The sequence below is a fragment of the Mytilus californianus genome, unplaced genomic scaffold, assembly GCF_021869535.1.
Source record: "Mytilus californianus isolate M0D057914Y unplaced genomic scaffold, xbMytCali1.0.p SCAF_1, whole genome shotgun sequence".
Lineage (NCBI taxonomy): Eukaryota > Metazoa > Mollusca > Bivalvia > Mytilida > Mytilidae > Mytilus > Mytilus californianus.
The window spans coordinates 15,932,477-15,952,451 of NW_026262581.1; the positions used below are offsets into that span (position 1 = coordinate 15,932,477).

At 30.8% G+C, this 19,975-nt stretch overlaps 1 protein-coding gene across 2 annotated transcripts in view; it reads left to right on the forward strand.

Annotated features, from left to right (window-relative positions):
- Positions 1 to 19,203, forward strand: part of LOC127712170 (POC1 centriolar protein homolog A-like) — a 34,934-nt gene extending 15,731 nt beyond the window's left edge. The window contains exons 10-14 of one of the 2 annotated variants that reach the window (XM_052218499.1): positions 2,632 to 2,700; positions 7,485 to 7,628; positions 8,606 to 8,692; positions 15,287 to 15,490; positions 17,111 to 19,203. In XM_052218499.1, the coding sequence (XP_052074459.1) occupies positions 2,632 to 2,700; positions 7,485 to 7,628; positions 8,606 to 8,692; positions 15,287 to 15,490; positions 17,111 to 17,215 (609 nt within the window). In that variant the 3' untranslated portion in view covers positions 17,216 to 19,203. The remainder of the gene's footprint in view (positions 1 to 2,631; positions 2,701 to 7,484; positions 7,629 to 8,605; positions 8,693 to 15,286; positions 15,491 to 17,110) is intronic. The other variant, XM_052218578.1, reaches the window with a different exon arrangement.
- The last annotated feature ends 772 nt before the right edge of the window (positions 19,204 to 19,975 follow it).

Here is a 19,975-nt window from a genome sequence, read left to right on the forward strand (position 1 = left end):
AAAATCATTGAACCGTCACCAGGACGTATGCCGTATCCCTTTCTGTGCTTTACAATTTCATAACAACTTCCGTGCCATATCTTGACACCGATGTTTACACATGATCTAAGCATCTGCATCATTTAATTTATTAGTTAGGCTTGAAAAACGATCACTATAGTTAGTGTTATAATTTCTCATGTTTTAATGTATTAATATCAACCCTTTTATTTATGTAAATTATAAGAATTTTATCTCATCTTACATGTAACCGGATGTCTTTAAAGTAGAGTTTGTAGTACGCATGCGTGAATTTGGTATCGGGTCGGTTCGCCCTGATTACATGTTCGCCTTTGGTCCGTTCGCCCTGAGTTCGTCCCCATAGAATACGTTCACCCTGAGTTACTTCTCCTTACTTTTATCGTGGAAGTATCATATTGACTGCTTTTATCAAGGACGTTTTATACGTCCTTGCAATTATTAAAAAATAATAATATTATGGGTATTAAAGTTTAATAAACTTATTCAGATATTTATATGGTATAAATTTTCGAAATTCATGAACACACATGAAAAAAAATTAATTAAAAGTTGATGGTTTGTTTTGGAGCATTAATAGGTCATGATAATAATTTTCACTGATTGTTATAATAATTGTCTTTGGTAGATTAATAATTGGAATTATCGGAATAAAACAACTGGATTATTCGGGTTAATTTAAACCATGTTGGTAACGTATCTGCGCATGTGCACAAATGGGAAATTTAATTGTGCATCTGAAAGTTTCAAAATAATGATAAACAAAATTGTCATATATTCATACAATCCATCTTGAGTTAAAGCCAAGTATATATACGTGGAGAGTACGACTTCAAATCAATGATGCTTGAAAAAATACACGGATTTAATTGTTCAGTCTGCGTTCAGATCTTTAATGCAATCAATTAAGTCATATTCCAGTTTTAGACAATATGTGTTTTTTAAAACAAAAGTTAGAATATCTAAGTATGTTATTGCGATAATAAAGAGTCAAGCGCACACGATTATCTGCTGGTGTTTTACACATCAAACGATGCACCGTCTGTTGACAGAAATATCAATGTACAAACTAATGTCTGTTGACGGATTCCATTTCGAAAGTACATAGTTTTCATGTCGGTCATTGTCGGAATGTCCCCAATGATTGCCTGTATTGCCTTAATAAGTTTCAAAGTTTTAGAAGTGATAAAAAACGGGATTTAACAACTGAATAGTCCAGCTCTTTACCGTTATTCGTCATTAAGGTACACACAAAAATGACACATTATCGAGGCTCGAGTACGGAACCAGTAATTCGTTGCTGTCAATAGTTTTATTTTCATGACAATTTCAGAAAAGGGCTGTCTGACTCCTGACGGAAAATGCCATTCCTATCCTCATACTTTTGTGTAAAAATATTAAAGGAAAAAAAAATATGATATATGGGTCAAGCACTTTAAATGAACGGGTTTGAAATGCTAAAAGAGTCAAGCGCACACGTGATTCTGTCAACTGAAGGTGCATTGTTTGATGTGTAAAACATCAGCAGATTCACGTGTGCGCTTGACTCTAAATTATCGCAATAACATAGCAAGGTCATCACCTGACATGACCGGTCAATCCTTGGCCTGACACATATCTGCATTGGATATATTTAGAATTTTCAATATATGTTTATAATGAAAAACCCTAATTTAAGCAAACTTGACTAAAATCTTGGTGGCCAGTTTTTTTTTTAAAGTTAACTATCTGCCTTTGACAGAAAACTTTCAAGTGAAACCAAATCAAATACTGTTATAATTGCTTGGCGAAATTGCTTGCATCAAGTTGACCATGCTGAGACGAATGTATGGAATTTAGTTATAGAAAATTTAATTTGAATCAACAGTATTTGCAGATTTTTATGTTAAGTATAGTGAGTTTTGGTTGAGTTATGAGTATTATTATTTTTGGAAGAAAAAAATATGTAGAAAGCAATAATGGGACAAAGCAGGCTGGGTTGGTGTGGGCTGCTTTTATGGTAATTCAAGTTACTTTTTATGCATCTTCTTCCACCTCAGAGCAATCAGCTCTTTGATTTTTTGCCTGTATAAAGAGCGTACGGGAGTTTAAACAAAAACACCTATTTAACCCAAACAAAATTCTCAATGAGTTTATTGTAATGTTATTTATTGACATTTAAACATTTCCCTACAGTATGTAATGAAACAAATTATATTTGGAAAAGACATGCATTGATTGGTTACTGGTTCCTTTTTGTGTAATGGCCTATATTTCATGCTGATTCAGAAAAAAGACCAAGCTGAAAGTGTACACATTTCCTGTTTCCATTCTCAATTCTGCTCCTATATATATATATACATTTAACATGTTCCAGCCAGTGAAAAGAGTAGGGTGCTAATCTAAAAAAAGGCATCTAAGTTTGTAAATGGAAGTGAAAAGGGTCAGTTTATGGTGAACAACAATTTAAAGAAATAAAAACGATATTGATTCTGCATATGGTTTGTTAAAGCTACATTTCTAAACATGCTCATTAATCTGACAGATGATTTATTTTGCTTTTTATATAAGTATTCCAATAAGGGAATAACTACCAATATGTTATATTTGAATGGATTAATTGTGTCTTTATAGGGTCCTACAACAGCGGTGACTTTTGCAAGAGATGGTGCTTACTTTGCTTCTGGTGGTTCTGATGAACAGGTAAGACTGCAATTTATGACATGTTTAAAGTTATAAAATCTGATTAAAATAAAGATCCTGTGTCTAAGCTTTTCTTACAATGATCTAAAAAAAAACGCTCCATTTTACTCTCTGTTTTAAAGACCTTTCATGATCCTCTGGTTTTTTTGGATTAATACACACCTTCAAAAATTTTGTCAGAGTAATACACACCTTCAAAAAATCTGATATAACAATAACCAGAACAGAAAGTAAAACGGAGTGTTTTCAGATCATTGTAAGCAAAGCTTGGACACAAGATATGTATTTTGATGAGATTAGATGTTATATATCTGTGAATTTTGTAATGAACAGAGAAATTAAGAAATGTATTGGATCCTCTTTTATAGAATGGTGATCTTTTTGTTACAAACATCCAAGATTAGCATCCATGAATAACATTAATTTCACCTTAATGTTGAAGCACAGTACCAAAATTAGCCATGCATGAATTATTTTATTCAATGATATGTAGAGGAAGGCATATGAAAGCCACTTTTTGGTTCACTTGATTTTGAATATCATATAGAATTATAAATCTTGTATAACTTTCTTCAAATTTCACAAAACATAATTCTCTCAGATATCAGTCAAGTATATATTTGAATTTTATCCAACATATTTGATTTAGGCCTTCAAACTTCATGTATTAGGGGAAAATTTTACAAACTCAATAAGTTGCCTTTTAAAGTTTCCATCAATAATTCTTTATGAGCAACAGCCTTGCCCAAAAAATTGTTTGCCGCAAGATGTTTTACACATAGATGTTTATGTGCGTCAAGTATCTTGTTTGGTAAAGCTGTTGCTCATTTTTTGCCTGGTTGGATGAAGTGCAAAACCGGCTTATTATGGAATTGTTTGAGGAATTTTCACTAAGTTTTTCAGACTTGGGAATTTAGTCATTTTTCAGCAAAATTTATGAAAGAGTATATAAGATTAGTGTAATCAACTCCTCCTACAGCTTCAACCAAGATCCCTGAATCTTTACAGGAAGATTGCACACATATTGAAGTTGTGCATCTGCTATTATGGAATTGTTTGGGGAAAATTTTTGAAATTTTATATTTCAAGTACTGGTATTTAAATTTTAGTATAACTCATTCTCTATTGTTTAAGAAACATTCTGTAAAACCCGGCCATTTGAGTCTTTGATCTTTTTTTATAGAAGTAGATATATTTAAAACCTTGAATTTTCAGAATGGTCTTATGTTATTTCAAAGGAACAACTTTTTATGCAAACAAATGGAAGTAGTTTCTTTCACCTCTGGCACTTGTAACTTGAGCATACATCAAAAGATTCTGTTTTTTTTTCTCCCTATGATTCTGGAGTAGTGGGGATCCTATACTTTCTTACATCCTGTCCTTTATTCTCTAGTAGATAGTTGTTTAATTTGCAATCATACCATATTATCTTCCTTTATAAGAACAAATTTATTTGACTGATAATCATTATACTGATGCAGTTTGTTAGCCAAGGTATAAAGATAAGATATTTTTATTAGTTAAAAATACAAACAATAGAATTTTTATTAAAAAACACAGATAAACAATAAACAATACAAGATGTAACTTTGACAAAAACAGAGTTATATTGAGTTCATGACCTGTTGACTAAGGATTTAATTTTGTACTTGTTCAAAAAGTTATGATTGCTAGCACACATTCATATTTCATAGTAAGTAAAAGGGAACATTTGACTATTTTTTTTTTATTCATTGAATTCAAAGTTTTAATTTTCAAAATGTATTGTCAATAGTCTTTTCTGAATTAGATCAGCAATGGCTCCTGTCAGGTGTAATTCTTTTACATAAGAATGAAAATTAGAATTTACAAAAATATTTACTGCTTGGCAATTGCCACACCTCTCACATATATATTCAACAGAATGATAGATACTGATATATATCCTTCATTACTGAAAAATGCTAAGGTAACACCAGATTACAAAGATGGTGACAAGGTTTTAGCAACAAATTACAGACCAATATCTGTTCTTCCATCTCTATCAAAAGTATTAGAAAGGCATGTCTCAAATAACATGTACAAGTACTTGTCTAAATTTAAACTTTTACATCCTACACAATCAGGTTTCAGGCCACATCATTCTTGTCAAACTGCACTTATTGATATCATTGACAAATGGCTGCAAGAAATGAATGATGGTAATTTAAACTTAGCAATACTGTTGGACTTCAAAAAAGCATTTGATCTTGTAGATCATGACATTCTTTGCTTAAAGCTTGCTATTTACGGATTCAGTGAGTCTGCAGTAGGTTTTTTCAGGTCATACCTAAGTAATAGAACACAGCAAGTAAACATTTGCAATGTCAATTCTGATAAAAAAGATGTGAAATTTGGTGTCCCCCAAGGATCTATACTAGGTCCTCTACTATTTGTCTTATTTATAAATGACCTTCCCCTTTGCATTAAAAATTGTAAAACAGACTTATATGCTGATGATACTACTCTCCATAAATCCGGGAAAAACATAGAAAATTTACATGATGATGTACAAGAAGATTTATGCAGAGTTGAAGAATGGTGCAAAATTAATAATATGTTCATCAATACCAAAAAAACAAAATGTTTGGTTACTGGAACAAGTCAGAAGTTATCAACTCAATCTTTTCAACCAAATTTATTAATAAATTCAGAAACACTACAAAATTCATCATGTGAAAAATTATTAGGTGTTAAAATTGACAGCACACTTAGCTGGACAAATCAAATTGATCAAATTTGTGCTAGCATTTCATCAAGAATATACCTTCTTTCTAAATTAAAGAAATTTTTAGATATTAATGCCAGGAAAGCATACTATAATGGGTATATTCTGCCGCTCATTGATTACTGCTGTATTGTTTGGGGAGAATGTAAAAATGAAGGGATGGTAAGAATATTAAAACTTCAAAAAAGAGCAGCAAGATTAATTCTTGATGCAGACCCTTTATCCCCATCAGCCCCCTTATTTAAAGAACTTGGATGGATGACAGTTGAAAACAGAATCAAATACCACAAATATTTACTGCTACATAAATGTATGCGGAAAGAAGCACCACAGTACCTACTTCAAAAGTTTCAACTTATATCTGTTAATAATCCTTATGCTTTAAGGGGTGTCACTCAAGGTAATTTGATAGTCCCTAAGCCAAAAACTGAACAGTTTAAAAAATCTTTTGCTTATTCTGGATCAGTTTTATGGAACGGACTACCATATGAAATGCGTAAAGTGCAAAACACTTTTTCTTTTAAACAAATTATAAAACAATACTTGAGACAGTCCCAATATTCAGTCTTGAAATGATTGCAACTATTACTCTTTTTTTTTAGAATGTATGACTTTGATTTGTATATAATATCTATTCACTACATACAATCTGTAACTGTTTTATATGTTCTAATTATGGTACATGTACATTGAACTATCATGACTATACCATTGTGTTAATATGTTGTATGTTTGCTTTTTTTCTTTTATTATCATTTTTTACATGTATTGTATATGAGGGCCTCAGGGAAGATTAGTAATTGTAACTAACTGTGTTTACCCTCTTTAAATAAAGAATTTATTATTATTATTATTATTATTATATTATATTATTATTGCATTTGTATCACTCTCACACTCTGATTTTATTGTATTTGAAAATTTACTTGCCAACATCTGTGGTAGATTTGATTGTTTCAAGTAAAGTTCACTTGCAGCATGAATTAACAGTGCAAGGTTATTTGCGAGCATCAAATCATAGATTGATGCCAGTAATTGTTGAATACAACAAGTTGCTTGTTATCTTCTTTATAATTCAAATGCATAAACCAGGAAAAACATTAAAATTTTGGAATATGTCTCTTTTAAGCTGGAAATGGTGTCAAACAGATGACATCTTACATTGTGCCTTAGATTTTCTTGTAGATAGATATACTTACAATATCAACAGTACATCAAAGATGCAAAATCTGAAGCTTTAAAAATGAAGATCTGCATACCTTGCAATTAATTAACATTCAAAACTTCTTTTCTCAAGTTTTTATAATTAATGAACGAAAAATATATTTAAGGTAGATGGGGTGTCTAAATTATAATCCATAGAATTTTTTAATAATTTGCCAAAACTTAGTTTATATCATGCTTTTTAAAAAAAAATAATAAAAAGAATAGGTCACAGGGCTTATTTTCACGCTACAGAATGTGCAAAATTGACAGATTTTGTATAGATTATGCATGGAAAACCCAATTTTCTACAATAAAACGAAAACTACACCATAGAATTTTGAGATAAAATATGAGAAGATAGCTCTAATATTATGCTTTAAAATAAGAAAAAGAAAAATATGGGTCACGGGACCCGTTTTCTTGCTACATAAAAAAATAAGTAAATTCCTAACACATTCTATTGTAAAAGTAACTTAATCTGAATTATCTGCCCTTACATTTGAGTTGCTTCCCCTTATGTGGTAAAGTTTGAAAAAATTGAATCAAACAAAAGTATTCTATTTTTTTGTAAAATACAACCATAAATATGATAAAACATGTCATTTTCTTTCCTGAAATGAAAATTCTTACACATGAATTACCTACTACTCTCAAAATTTGCACATTTTATTAAAGATCTAGACCGATTGTTTTCTGGTATTTCAAAATCCAAGATGGAGGAAGACACCCTATCTACCTTAAGGAAAATTTATATTTGATTGGTTCAAGGAGATCAGTAGTAAAATGTTATTAATGTAAAAGAAATGTTCTGTATGTATGAATTTTATTGCAGGTCCTAGTGTGGAAGACAAATTTTGATCAATTAGATTTTGATGATGTCTTGCAATCACATAAAGAAAGGGCTAAATCAAAAGAGCCTCCAAAAGTCAGTGACATTCCTCCACGAACACAAAAGAGAGCTGGAACACCTACCAGAGTAAGTGTTTGATTAATGAAATTGTATGTTGTATTTCAGTTTTACTTTATATGTTACTGCACTTAATTTTTTTATCAGTATTATGTCTTCGGATTCTTATTGGACCATTTGCTAAAGAACAAAGATTAATATATATCTTCAAACCATACACTTCTGTGAAGCACAACTTTTTCTATGGCTGTTGATTTCTTTAAGGCTTAACATGATTATATACAAGCGTATTGAATTGGAAATTGCTTTAATTGTGTTTAATGCATGTATTGTATTTGTTGGAGGTGACAGCATATGATACTGCATGTCAACTGTCAAAGATGAATATCAATGTAATATGAAATTAACTTTTGTACATATCTAGTACACATAATGTGATACAAAACTTGCTTACACACACCAGGTATCCGAATCCAAAACCGCAGAGGGATCCCAATCCTGAGGAGCAATTAATAAAACATTTGTAACGGTGGGTATTAAGTCAAATCTGGATCCAATTCCTATGCAAGAATAATGCTCCGTGGGAAATGGATCAAGATTTTACCTACCCACTGATACACACTTTTCATTAATTGCTCCTCAGGATTCGAATCGGGATACCCTTTGTTTACATTGAACTAGTAGAAATAATTTTTATAAAAAACATAGAAAGGGAAGATATCAAATTACCAAAGACAAAAAAGGGTATTTCCAGATCACATAGAGGACATTTAATGACTGTACATACAGCATACTTAATTTTTTGTATATTTGTAAATTTGTATTCTCTACTGATTAGAATATATTATCGCTTATCTAAATGAGAATGATATGTAAATATGTCTTTGAAGTTTGAATAACTTATTGCAAAATAAAATATAAATAGTATGCATTGCAGGGGGCAAAAGTATTTAAATAAATCAAGTAGGAAAATTAACGTATCAGAATTATTATTTGTTCAAACTGAGCTTTTGTAAAGTATTTATACTATTTGTGGTATTTGACAGTTGGATTGTAGAGCAGAACTTAAAAATATGGAAGATGAGCAACCCTTAGTTACAGAAGTAGGACCTGCACTGTTTTCTTCTGGACAGGTAGTGTGTGTGCCACGTGTGATCTTTTCTTTTCTTTAGAAGACTTTTTAGCTTTAGAAGTTTAAAAAATAAGTTTCTTAATTTGCCTATTTTAGTAGTACAGTAGAAAACTAGCTATATCAAATATACAATTTCAACTAGTATTTTCAGCTCAGCTCAGAACTGGAAGTTTTTGATTGTTTTGAAACTCAATATGTAGTGTTAAAGGTTATGAAGTATTATTGATTCCACCCAAAAACCAAGGATGAAGATTTTGGAGATATTTAAAAATTGGAATAATAAAACATGTAGTTCATTGGGGAACTACAAAAGACAAGTTCTATTTATTTACATTCTTGAACATTATTGTGTACAATGACATCTGACATAGGATGGCTGTTTCATCTTAGATTTCAAAAAGCTCTTTTGCAGCAATGACTAGTTTCAATGCTTGTACATTCGCTTTTGTATTTTATCAAAAATAATGTAACAATAGTTTATTAATGTTTATTTGAAATTGAGACTTTTAAAAGCTGTAGTTCTTTTGGCTACTCAGAAATAAAATATTGATTTTAGACTTCTCAAACAATTTTATTTGAATTGGAGTCGTCTTTCCTGAAATGTTGTTTGAATAATGTGTTATCATAGTCAGACTCTTTCTCTCATGAATGCAAATGGATCTTCGGTAGGAATGCCATAGTTAAAAGTTCTAATGCTTGTTTATTTTTTAACATATTTATTTGATCAAATAAGGTTTTAAAGTGATTAATATTTGTAAAATTTTAACTTAATTCACACAACCATTTTTCCAATATGCAATCAAAGTGAATAGGTTATTTTAACACCATCTTTGTTACATAGCACATAATGAATATTTATTACTTCTTTTGCTTTATGTAAATGTTTTCATTTATATTTATTTAGACTTGCATTATGTATTTTACTGATTACTGATTAAAATATTGATGCAAACGATATAGATTATAACCAATTACATGTTTGAGTTAAAGGATAAAATAATTAATCTTGATGGTTTACCTTTTCTTTTGTTGAAAATCCTTTATTCACCCCTTGAAAGTGGGGATAGGGAGGGAGGTTCTTTTTAAGGAAGAAAACAACGAATTATTTATTGAATGGCTATTATATGAAAATGTTTATTCTATTTACCATTTTCCTCAGTGTTGTTTCTTTCATATGTTATAAATTAAAACTGGATTTCTGTCATTGTGGTGAACATATGAAAACTGAAGCTATTGTGACTGAATTTACTAGAAATGGATAATGCACCATAACTATTTTTGAATTATTTCTCTAAAAGAGATTCCTTTGAGTTAGAAGGAAAAACAGTATATTTTATAAAGATTGCATGATAGATTGATACAGTTGTACTGTTTTGTGAGAAAATTCAATTGAGGGATTTATATAAGCTTCATGGCTTTATGTCCAAAGTCAGTTCTCACATACTAAATCAGTAAATAACCTACAAGCATATTAATTGGTGTAAAGATGCATCTATGGGAGTATAACAATCTCCCACAAAAAGATTACTGTGGTCTCCATATGCTTCATTTACTTTTTTAGCTCACCTGGCTCAAAGGGCCAGTTTGTACTTTTGTTATTACTTGGGGTCTGTCATCTGATAACTGTTACAAAAATCCTCCCCTCTGAAAATATTGGGCCATATTGAACCAAAGTTGTCCACAATCATCCTTGGGGTTTCTAGTTTAAAAAGTGTGTCTGCTATTTATCCTGCAGGCAATCCAAAAATAGCCACAAAGGCTAAAACAAAACACAGGGGTAAAATGCAAGTATTGTGTATTATTTTGAAAACCATTATAGAAAGAGACAAGGGCAAAACTGTTCAGAATGTCACAATCTACTGCTTATCTGGACGAGAGAAACTTTAAAAAGCAAATATGATCAGCAAGACAAGATCTACACATAATTCAGCATAGCTAAAAATATCTGTCGACTCCTTATAGGAATTATGGCCCTTATAACTTAGGACAATTTTACCCATTTTTTTTTGCTTTGCCTCTTACATGTCTTATCTTAAAAACTAAAATAGATAAAGAAAAACTTTTGTGTAGCAAAAATTATCAGCAGAGCTATATCTACAAATTTGCCCAAATTGTCTGTCTACCCCTTAAAGTAGTTTTTGTCCTTTAATGATAATTTTAACCCTTTCTTTTTGTATTTTTTTTAAACTATAGAAAAATAAAGAAAAATATAAAAAACAAAAATGATGAGCAAGGGAGATCTACAAAAAGGTCAACATTGCTGAAATTCTCAGTTGACTCCTGATAGGAGTTATAGCCCTTGAATATGATTATTACCATTTTCTATGTGTTTAGCAAAACCAATAGACGATAGAGATAAACTGTAAACAGATAAAATGATCTGCAATACAAGATCCATAAATTTGTCAACAAGGATGACATTGTCATTAAACTTCTTAGAGGAGTTATGTCCCTTGAATGATGATTTTTCTTTTACCCATTTAATTTGTTTTGGCCATAAGCTATAAAAGGCATTGAGAAACAGAAAAAATTAACAGCAATACAAGATTAACAAAAAAGAGATTTTCATCATGGTTATATTCTAGTCTACAATGTTGAAAAGTGTCCCTTGTTGAAGATGCACATAAAACTAGGTGAGCTACGCAGGCTCTTTAGAGCCTCAAGTTTTAAAGATTTTTTTCTGAGTTTTGATCTCAGGTACTAAGTAACTTGAAATTATATGACTAAGTGTATGGTTGTATCTATTAGGGAATATCAGCATCCAATAAAATGTCAGTCACTATGACCAACTTTTAAAGCTTCATTGACTTATATTATTACAGTAGGTTGCTAGCAAATTACAGACACTATATGGCTTATGATTATATAAATTCATAATCATGTTCAGGGGCGGATCCAGGGGGGGGGCACCATGAAACCAAAATTAAATATTTGTTTAGAGATGTATATATGTGTGAGTGGGTGGTAATGGTGGGGGTTGTCAGATCATGGTTTCTATATTTCTATATCTTTTAATTTTTCACTATTTCACTCTATTCTTTAATCTTCTGCCAATTAATCTCTATTACATTCGTCCTAAACATGCATTATATATTTGCCACTGGGCATTAAGCAACCAACAATCAATCAATCTATTCTTTATATTTCATCACCTCTTTATTCTGTTATCTCTTTTTTGGTCCCGCTTCTAATATAACTTTTTTGCCTCTTATTCTCTTATCTGTCAACCCTATTCATATCCTCATAAATGGTGACCCATTCATAGCAAGATTTTTATGCCCCCGCCGTAGCGGAGGGGGCATTAAGTTTTACCCTTGTCCGTCTGTACGTACGTACGTACGTACGTCCGTACGTCCCGAAATTGGTTTCCGTTCTCTAACTTGAGTTTGCCTCAACCAAATGTTATGAAACTTATACACAATGCTTATTACCACAAAACACAGATCAAGTTTGAATTTTGGTGGCGTCACTTTAACCGATCTAGAGTTATGCCCCTTTATAAAAGGAAATATTGCAAAATTTTTAGATTCCGTTCTCTAACTTAAGTTTGCCTCAACCAAATGTTATGAAACTTTTACACAATGCTTATTACCACAAAACACAGATCAAGTTTGAATTTTGGTGCTGTCATTTTAACGGATCTAGAGTTATGCCCCTTTATAAAAGGAAAAATTGCAAAATTTTTATTATCTTCTAAATATCAAGTTTATATAATATATTTTTAAAATTGGAGTTATCTTCCTTTGACCATGATTATAGTTGAATCAACTACAATCAATGCTTTTTACAATGCAATGTTTAATTTTGACTTCCACTGATAAAACACAGATCAAGTTGAATTTGGGTAGTGTCACTTTAACCATTATTGAGTTATACCCCTTTATAAATAGAAAGATTGCAAAATTTTTTAGTTTCCATTCTGTAACTGAAGTTTTCCCCAGCCAAACATTATGAAACCTATACACAATATTCATTACCACAAAACTCAGTAAGGATCAAGTACAATTTTTTTGTTTCAGTTCTCTAACTTGAGTTTGCCTCAACCAAATGTTATGAAACTTATACACAATGCTTATTACTACATAATAAAGATTAAGTACGAAATTAGGTGGCAACACTTTTACCATTCTAGAGTTATGTCCCTTTATAAACATAAAAATTGCTGAATTTTTTAGTTTGTCTCAACCAAATGTTGTAAAACTTATACACAACCGTTCTAGAGTTATGCGTGTTTACAAATAGAAAAATTGCTGAATTTTTAGTTTCTGTTCTCTACTTAAGTTAGCCTCAACCAAATGTTATGAGACTTACACACAATGCTTATTACCACAAAACTCAGATCAAGTTCAAATTTGGGTAGCGTCACTTTTACCGTTCTTCAGTTATGTCCCTTTATAACTATATGATATGCAAGCGGGGGCATCATCTGTGTCCACATGTGGACACTATCCACATTTATTTTTTAAACAAATTATTGGTTTCCTTTGAAAATAAGGGGGAAAAGTAATATGACATTTAGTTTTTGAAAAAAATCGTGTATGATATTGAAAAACACAGTTTCGAAAAAAAAAAATTCACAAGAAATGGTAATGTGAGTATTTTGTTATGAAGACCTGGGACATAGTATAATAGTCCCAGTGAAGTCATATCCCATATATCGATACCAACATGCTTGGCACTAAACATCTATTTGTACATATTTTTTTAGTTAGTAATTTTTTTCCTGATCAGAAGATTTCACCTGTTAATCAATCGTAATCACTGATTTTGTATTAGAAACCAATAAAAATATTCGTACTATTCCAATCAACATGTACATGTAGTTTACATAAAATCTTTTGAAAAGAGATATTACACACAGGTGTCAATATTTACAAACATACCGATAAGTTGTCATAAATCAAGCATGTTGAAGTTGGGGTTAATTAACAGCCAGTTTAAGAAGTCAAATCAAGCTGTGATTAATTTCCGCTCAAGATAAGTAGATTCAGTAGCAATAAAAGTATGTAAGAAATTTTTTTGGTGACCTGGACTGGGGGCACATCCCCCCTGTGCCCCCCTGGTAAATCCCCCACTGATGTTATTATAAATTTTTATTTTTATAAAAGATTTTGGAAGTAAGGTATGGAATATGATGAAGTTTTATACATTTAATACTGTGAATAGTCTGGATTCTTTTCTTCAAATCACAGCATAAATAATTGATTATAAATATTACATGTAACAATTGTAACATTTGAATTGAATGGGACAATTATTTTATGTAACTGCTCTTCATTTATCAGGACATAAAATGTCACTAGTCTCTCCGGGGAATTTAGCTAATGAAAATATCAAATTTGTTTGATTAAGATAATCTTTTATTAGAATTATTGATTACTCTTTGAAACATGTGAATTGGTTTCATGCATATAACATTATTATTAATATTTTATATACCAGTAATACATGAAACAATATATAAAGATCCAACAAATTTCTGATATTCCGATGTTGTATTACTCCAACTGATATATGATCATGTGGTGAAAAAAAAACCCTTGTGTCACTGTTGCACTTCTCAGCAGCCTAAAACAGTTTGCTGTATGTCAACTATTTTATTTTGTGATGCATACTTTGAATTTGGGTTTCCCTTAGTCACGCAGACTTTATTTATGAAGGATATGCATATATTAACTTGATTTAAACAAAATATAATTGAAATAATCTTTAACTTTTGCCCAATCCATGCATTTTATTTGTAGTATACTTCCATTTTATTGGGGTTTCCTTTTGTGAAATTGATTGATTGATTGGTTGATTGGTGTATAACACCATTCCTTTTGTCAAATAGCAAATTTTGACAGATTTTATAAGCAATATGCAATTCTTACCATTATTCTCTAATTAATTAGATTAAGGGGCACAAATTCTTTTTCAAAAGCAGAATTATTCAACTAAGTTTTTTTTCAATATGATTCAGCGATTACGGAGACAAAACATGGACTTGATATATAATTAGTTACATTGACACATGCCTTTTGATAAAAAGCTGTCTGCCTGTATATGGCTTCAATAGTAAAGAGTTCATCTAAGTAGGTTTCTAGGGGGAAATATTAATTGAAATAAATATGATTATGCCAACAGAATTTTATGGAAATCATGTCAAAAACAAGGAATTATTTGAATCAATAATGATTTTGAATTCCTGAAAATTGATACCAAATGTATGATGAAAACTAGCCCAATTAAGGAGGCTTAGTCATATATGCATGCATGGCTAAGAAGAGTTAGTTAGTTCATACTAAAATATCAGTGTAAGTAACCTGAACCTTAGCCATGCCTCTAAAGTTGGGTTAGTTTTCATCATACGTTTCTTATCAATTTTCCAGAATTCAAAATTATTCCATATTCAAATAATTCCTTGTTTGTACCTAAACAGCCTTTGGTTGCCATGGACATCTGGGTACCTGCTATTTTGAATCAATAATCCAAGGTTCCTATACTAAGCCTCATAGCTTAAATGAAACAGAAATTGTGTTTTAAAATTTCAGTTGATATGTACTTTGAAGTCAGTATTATAAATCATTATTTTTCTGTTTTGTATAAATTGTAGTCATCGTTAGCAGTTAATGGACTTACACAAGAATATGATATAACATCGTCAGATCAGGCTATCAGAGAATCTTCCTCGAGATCCAGAACCTCACAGCTTCAATCTTCACAGTCCACTACTCAACAGCTAGAAGCTAAATCTATCCCTCCACAGTTATCTAATACATTAGAACAAATTGTTGGTCAGCTAGATGTTTTAACGCAGGTTCGTTATAATAAATTTCATTTTGTCTAGAACAGTCTTACGCTTTGGGGTTTCCTATCAGCATTTAACCCTGAGAAATTTGACATGAAACACATGTAGAGCCAGAAACACATAGTCCCTGCAACTAAGAAGGAGGTATACTGATTCAACTCTCTGTCCCTCCAATGATTTTTTTTGTCACAATTTTTTTAAGAACTGCAAATCAGAGCAGACCTTCATGACATTTGTTATCAAGCTTAATGTGAGCATGCTATACCATTTGATACATTTTCACATCCATTGATCATCAAATAAGTACTGATTGTCATGAAATAGCACAATAGTGCTGAAAGTGGTGTTAAACACCAATCAATTAATCAATCATTGATCATCAACTTCCTGTTTACTGAATACTTGTATATTATTGCACATAATGGCCATGTATGAAATTTTCCTCACATTATTCTAAGGAACTTCGAATCAGAATTTCCTGAAAATTGCTATCAAGCTTCATGTTAGATTATTATACAGCTTCCTGTTTGCTGAATACTTATAGCTACAATATTATTAGTGACTCACAGTACATCTTGTTTTACATAAGTTACTCAAACCATGAAATTGACCATCAACGAGATTACAACTTTTCAACTATCCAAGAAAATTGGTTTCAATGAAAATAAATGAATCCAAAGATTATATTGGCCTTTTAGGTCAAATATGTCAATTGTGACATGTAATGACATCATTGTGACATCATGAATGTAGACATTTCTGCAAGTGCACTAAATTTTCCAGATGTTATCATCCTACTCATTTATCAATAAATTAACATCGTTTTGAAAGGTTGAATAATTTACTCATTTTTGCAATTTATGGGCCCAATAATGGTTCTTATCCGCAATTTGTATTTTTTCCCTTTGATCTTACTGCCTAATATTTTTCTCTATCATAGACAGGACCTGATACTCAAAAATATTAGACAATGTCGTTACATAACAGTGCAGCAACGTCACACATTCATGTCCCTCCGCACCAATTTATTAATTGAATACACACTTCATTCATACAACCGAATAACTATCACAACGTTTTCTACGTGTAAAAATAATTTTACTTACTATTTCTCTTTATTTCATATTCTTAAACAAAAAACATATTGTTAAGACAAAATTGCCAATAAAAAGAATAATGGCATTTTAATTTTAGATACTGACTTCATCAGCTGGAATATCAGCTCGCCCTTACAGGCTCGCTTGATATTCTTGCTTATAAAGTCAGTATCAAAAACAAAAATGCCATTATTCTATATTTATCATTTATGCTCCTCCTCTTTAACATTTATATTTATGTTAGTTAAGTTGTCAATATTTTATTTTAATTTGCACTCAGTTTCCAATATACCATGATAGAGATCATAGGATTGTAGGAGTCTGACACCAGTATTTAGCAATACACTGCTGCCCACACATAAATTCACATGCACTTTAGTTTAAATGTTGTGTAATATACAATTACAGAATTGATTTATTATCACATCAATATCTAAATATATAACTTGAATTTGATCTGTAAGTAACATAAGTTTAGGTATTGATCTTTACATGTAGATTGCTAATAACAAAGTTTAATTTTTGTTTGCAGACAGTTTCACTATTAGAACAAAGATTGACAATGACGGAAAACAAATTACGTGAATGCTTGGACAATCAGCAGAAAATTACGTTACAGATCCGTCCCACAGATTAGTTCTCTACGATATGTGCTACTGTCACCCATAACAAGATTTATGCCAGAAGAAAATGACTTTACTAATAGACCCACAGATTGGATAGTATTATGTCACAAAGATATGTACCAACTTCACATGAAATCAGATTTAATGTCCAAGTTTGTAGGGTTTTTTTGTAATCTCAAATAAAAAGCAGATCTGAAAAACAATGCAGTTTAATTTAAATTTTGTGTGCATTTCACATAAATCTTTATTTAGTTGGATATTTTGTTAAATGTTAGTTGCAGAACAAAACAGAATTTATCATCAGGTAATTGATTGACAAAGATTGAGTAGAAGTTATGCATCTATTTTTTGTAGCCTCATTGGGAATAGTAATTGACTTATTAACCTATTTGAACATAAATTGTTTAGGTTTTTTTTTTTTTAATTTTCAAAATAATAAATATCATTGGTTTAAAACTGTTTGATACCTGATAGAAACATTCTACTTCTTATATTATATAAGAAATGTAACACTTTATATACTTTTCATGAATTTTACCCCCAAAAAGTAAGGTATCTTGTAACATATTTTCAAATCACATCTTCAGATTTATAATGATTTTTAATTTGATATCAAAGATACCATCCATTATTTCTTTTCCTCAACCAATTTTGAAAAAAAAATCATTTGTATCTTTTAAAGGCAAGTTTACGTCATTATACCTTTCAGGTTATGTCTGAAGTATGCATTTTAATGGTGCAGTTCATATTTTATTTTTATTATGAATCAAATTATATTGCTTCTGTCTCTATGTTTATGAATTTATTGAATTTACTGGAATACCTCCACATTTTCATCTTATACTTGACTAGAATCTCCTGTTACTAAAATTAGATTCTGTTTTGAAAAAGTACTATTTTATGATACTTTTTTATTGCAGGGAAACATAATGATACATGTAAATATTAATATGCCCCCTTTTGGTGAAGTTAGGCATAAAGTTATTTTTTTTGTTACTTTGTCTGTTCATTTATCCACCCACACTCCTCCTAAATCAGTGACCCAATTTTTATTCACCCACACTCCTCCTAAATCAGTGACCCAATTTTTATCCACCCACACTCCTCCTAAATCAGTGACCCAATTTTTACCCACCAACACTCCTACTAAATCAGTGATCCAATTTTTATCCACCCACATTCCTCTTAAATTAGTCACCCTATTTTATCCATTCTTGCTCCTCCTAAATCAGTGACCCAATTTTTATCTACCCACACTCCTCCTAAATCAGCGACCCAATTTTTATCTACCCACACTCCTCCTAAATCAGTGACCCAATTTCAATGAATCTTCAGTACCTGATTGTATTGTGTACCTCAAATTTTATTTGTTAGATTATGATGCTTTTTGGGGTTTCACAGGACGAATCATACATTTTGCCATGTCTATTGAAATAGGGAAGTGGGTGTTTGAATTTGTAATTTTTTTTTAAAGTTTTTATGGAAGTTCTAGGTACAACTCTTATAAAGTACCAAGACAACTAAGTATATCATGTCAAAATAAGATGTAATAGGTTTTATACTTGATAAGGGGTATATATTTAGGTATAGTGGATTCATTTATTTTGGTGGATACCAATTTTCATAGATTGAGGGAAAATTGTGTCTACCTGGATATTTGATTTGAAGGATTTGCCTAAGTCTGCTTAGAAGCCTATAGACAATCTATAATTCACAGAATATTTAAATTTGTGGTTAACCTACACCCATGAAATACGAAAATTAGTATCCTGTGAAAAATGAATCCACAGTATCATTCATAGAACCAGTCTTGTGAATAAAATTGATATGTCCTGTCAACATTGTTTAATTAGATTTGTGAAGATATTATATTATTGTTTGTTTGTACAGCTCTGTAGATATCTTAAAAGAAAATGTATATAATCATTAATTTTATTTGTAAATTGAAACTAATACATTTTATTGTACATACTTATATCAGTAAACATTTAAAAAATTGTGTATTGTTTATTTTGATATATAGATTTCGATTGACATAATTTGGGCAAGAGTTATTTTCCTTTTGTTGCCATGTTGGAAGTCAATGTGCACAAATGTCTTCATAAATCAGCCATATTCAACTTTTTAAACTGACTGCTAGACTTTAGAAAAGGTTGTTTTCTAAACAATTAAGCCTTGCTTAATTCATCACTACAGTCTAGTAAGGATCTTTAATCAAGACTTGTTTGTACCACATGTTTAAATTTGGTTTGTCAAATAAGAAAATCAGCCAGTTACACCTTAAACATGGGCCCAAGGGAAATAACTCAGACTCAAATTACATCATAATGAAACCTATCTATAGACATTTCTGAAAAAAAACAGACCCATTGAAGGAGTAAGGATGTGTTGTTGATAGACATTAGACACTTATCTTAGACAGTACTCAGAAATAACCATGTTTCAATGAACAATGGTTGTTATTTATATACATTACCTGAACTATCAACAGATGGTCTTTCAAAATGATCTCAACACTTCAAATTCTCCATTTGTGGGCAATAGAATAAAACTGTATAGTAAGATTATGGAAGTGGCAATAACCCTATAAACCATTCACTTTCAGTGTTTTTCTATCAATTTGAAAATATATTGTGCCCAAGTTCTGATCATTGTCTTAAAATGTCTTACAGGAGTTTGTATAAAGAAACTAAAGGAACAAATATTGAAATGAGATTAGAAAAAATGTCAAACTAGCTAAAAAAAAGGACTGAATCACAATAGTAATGATG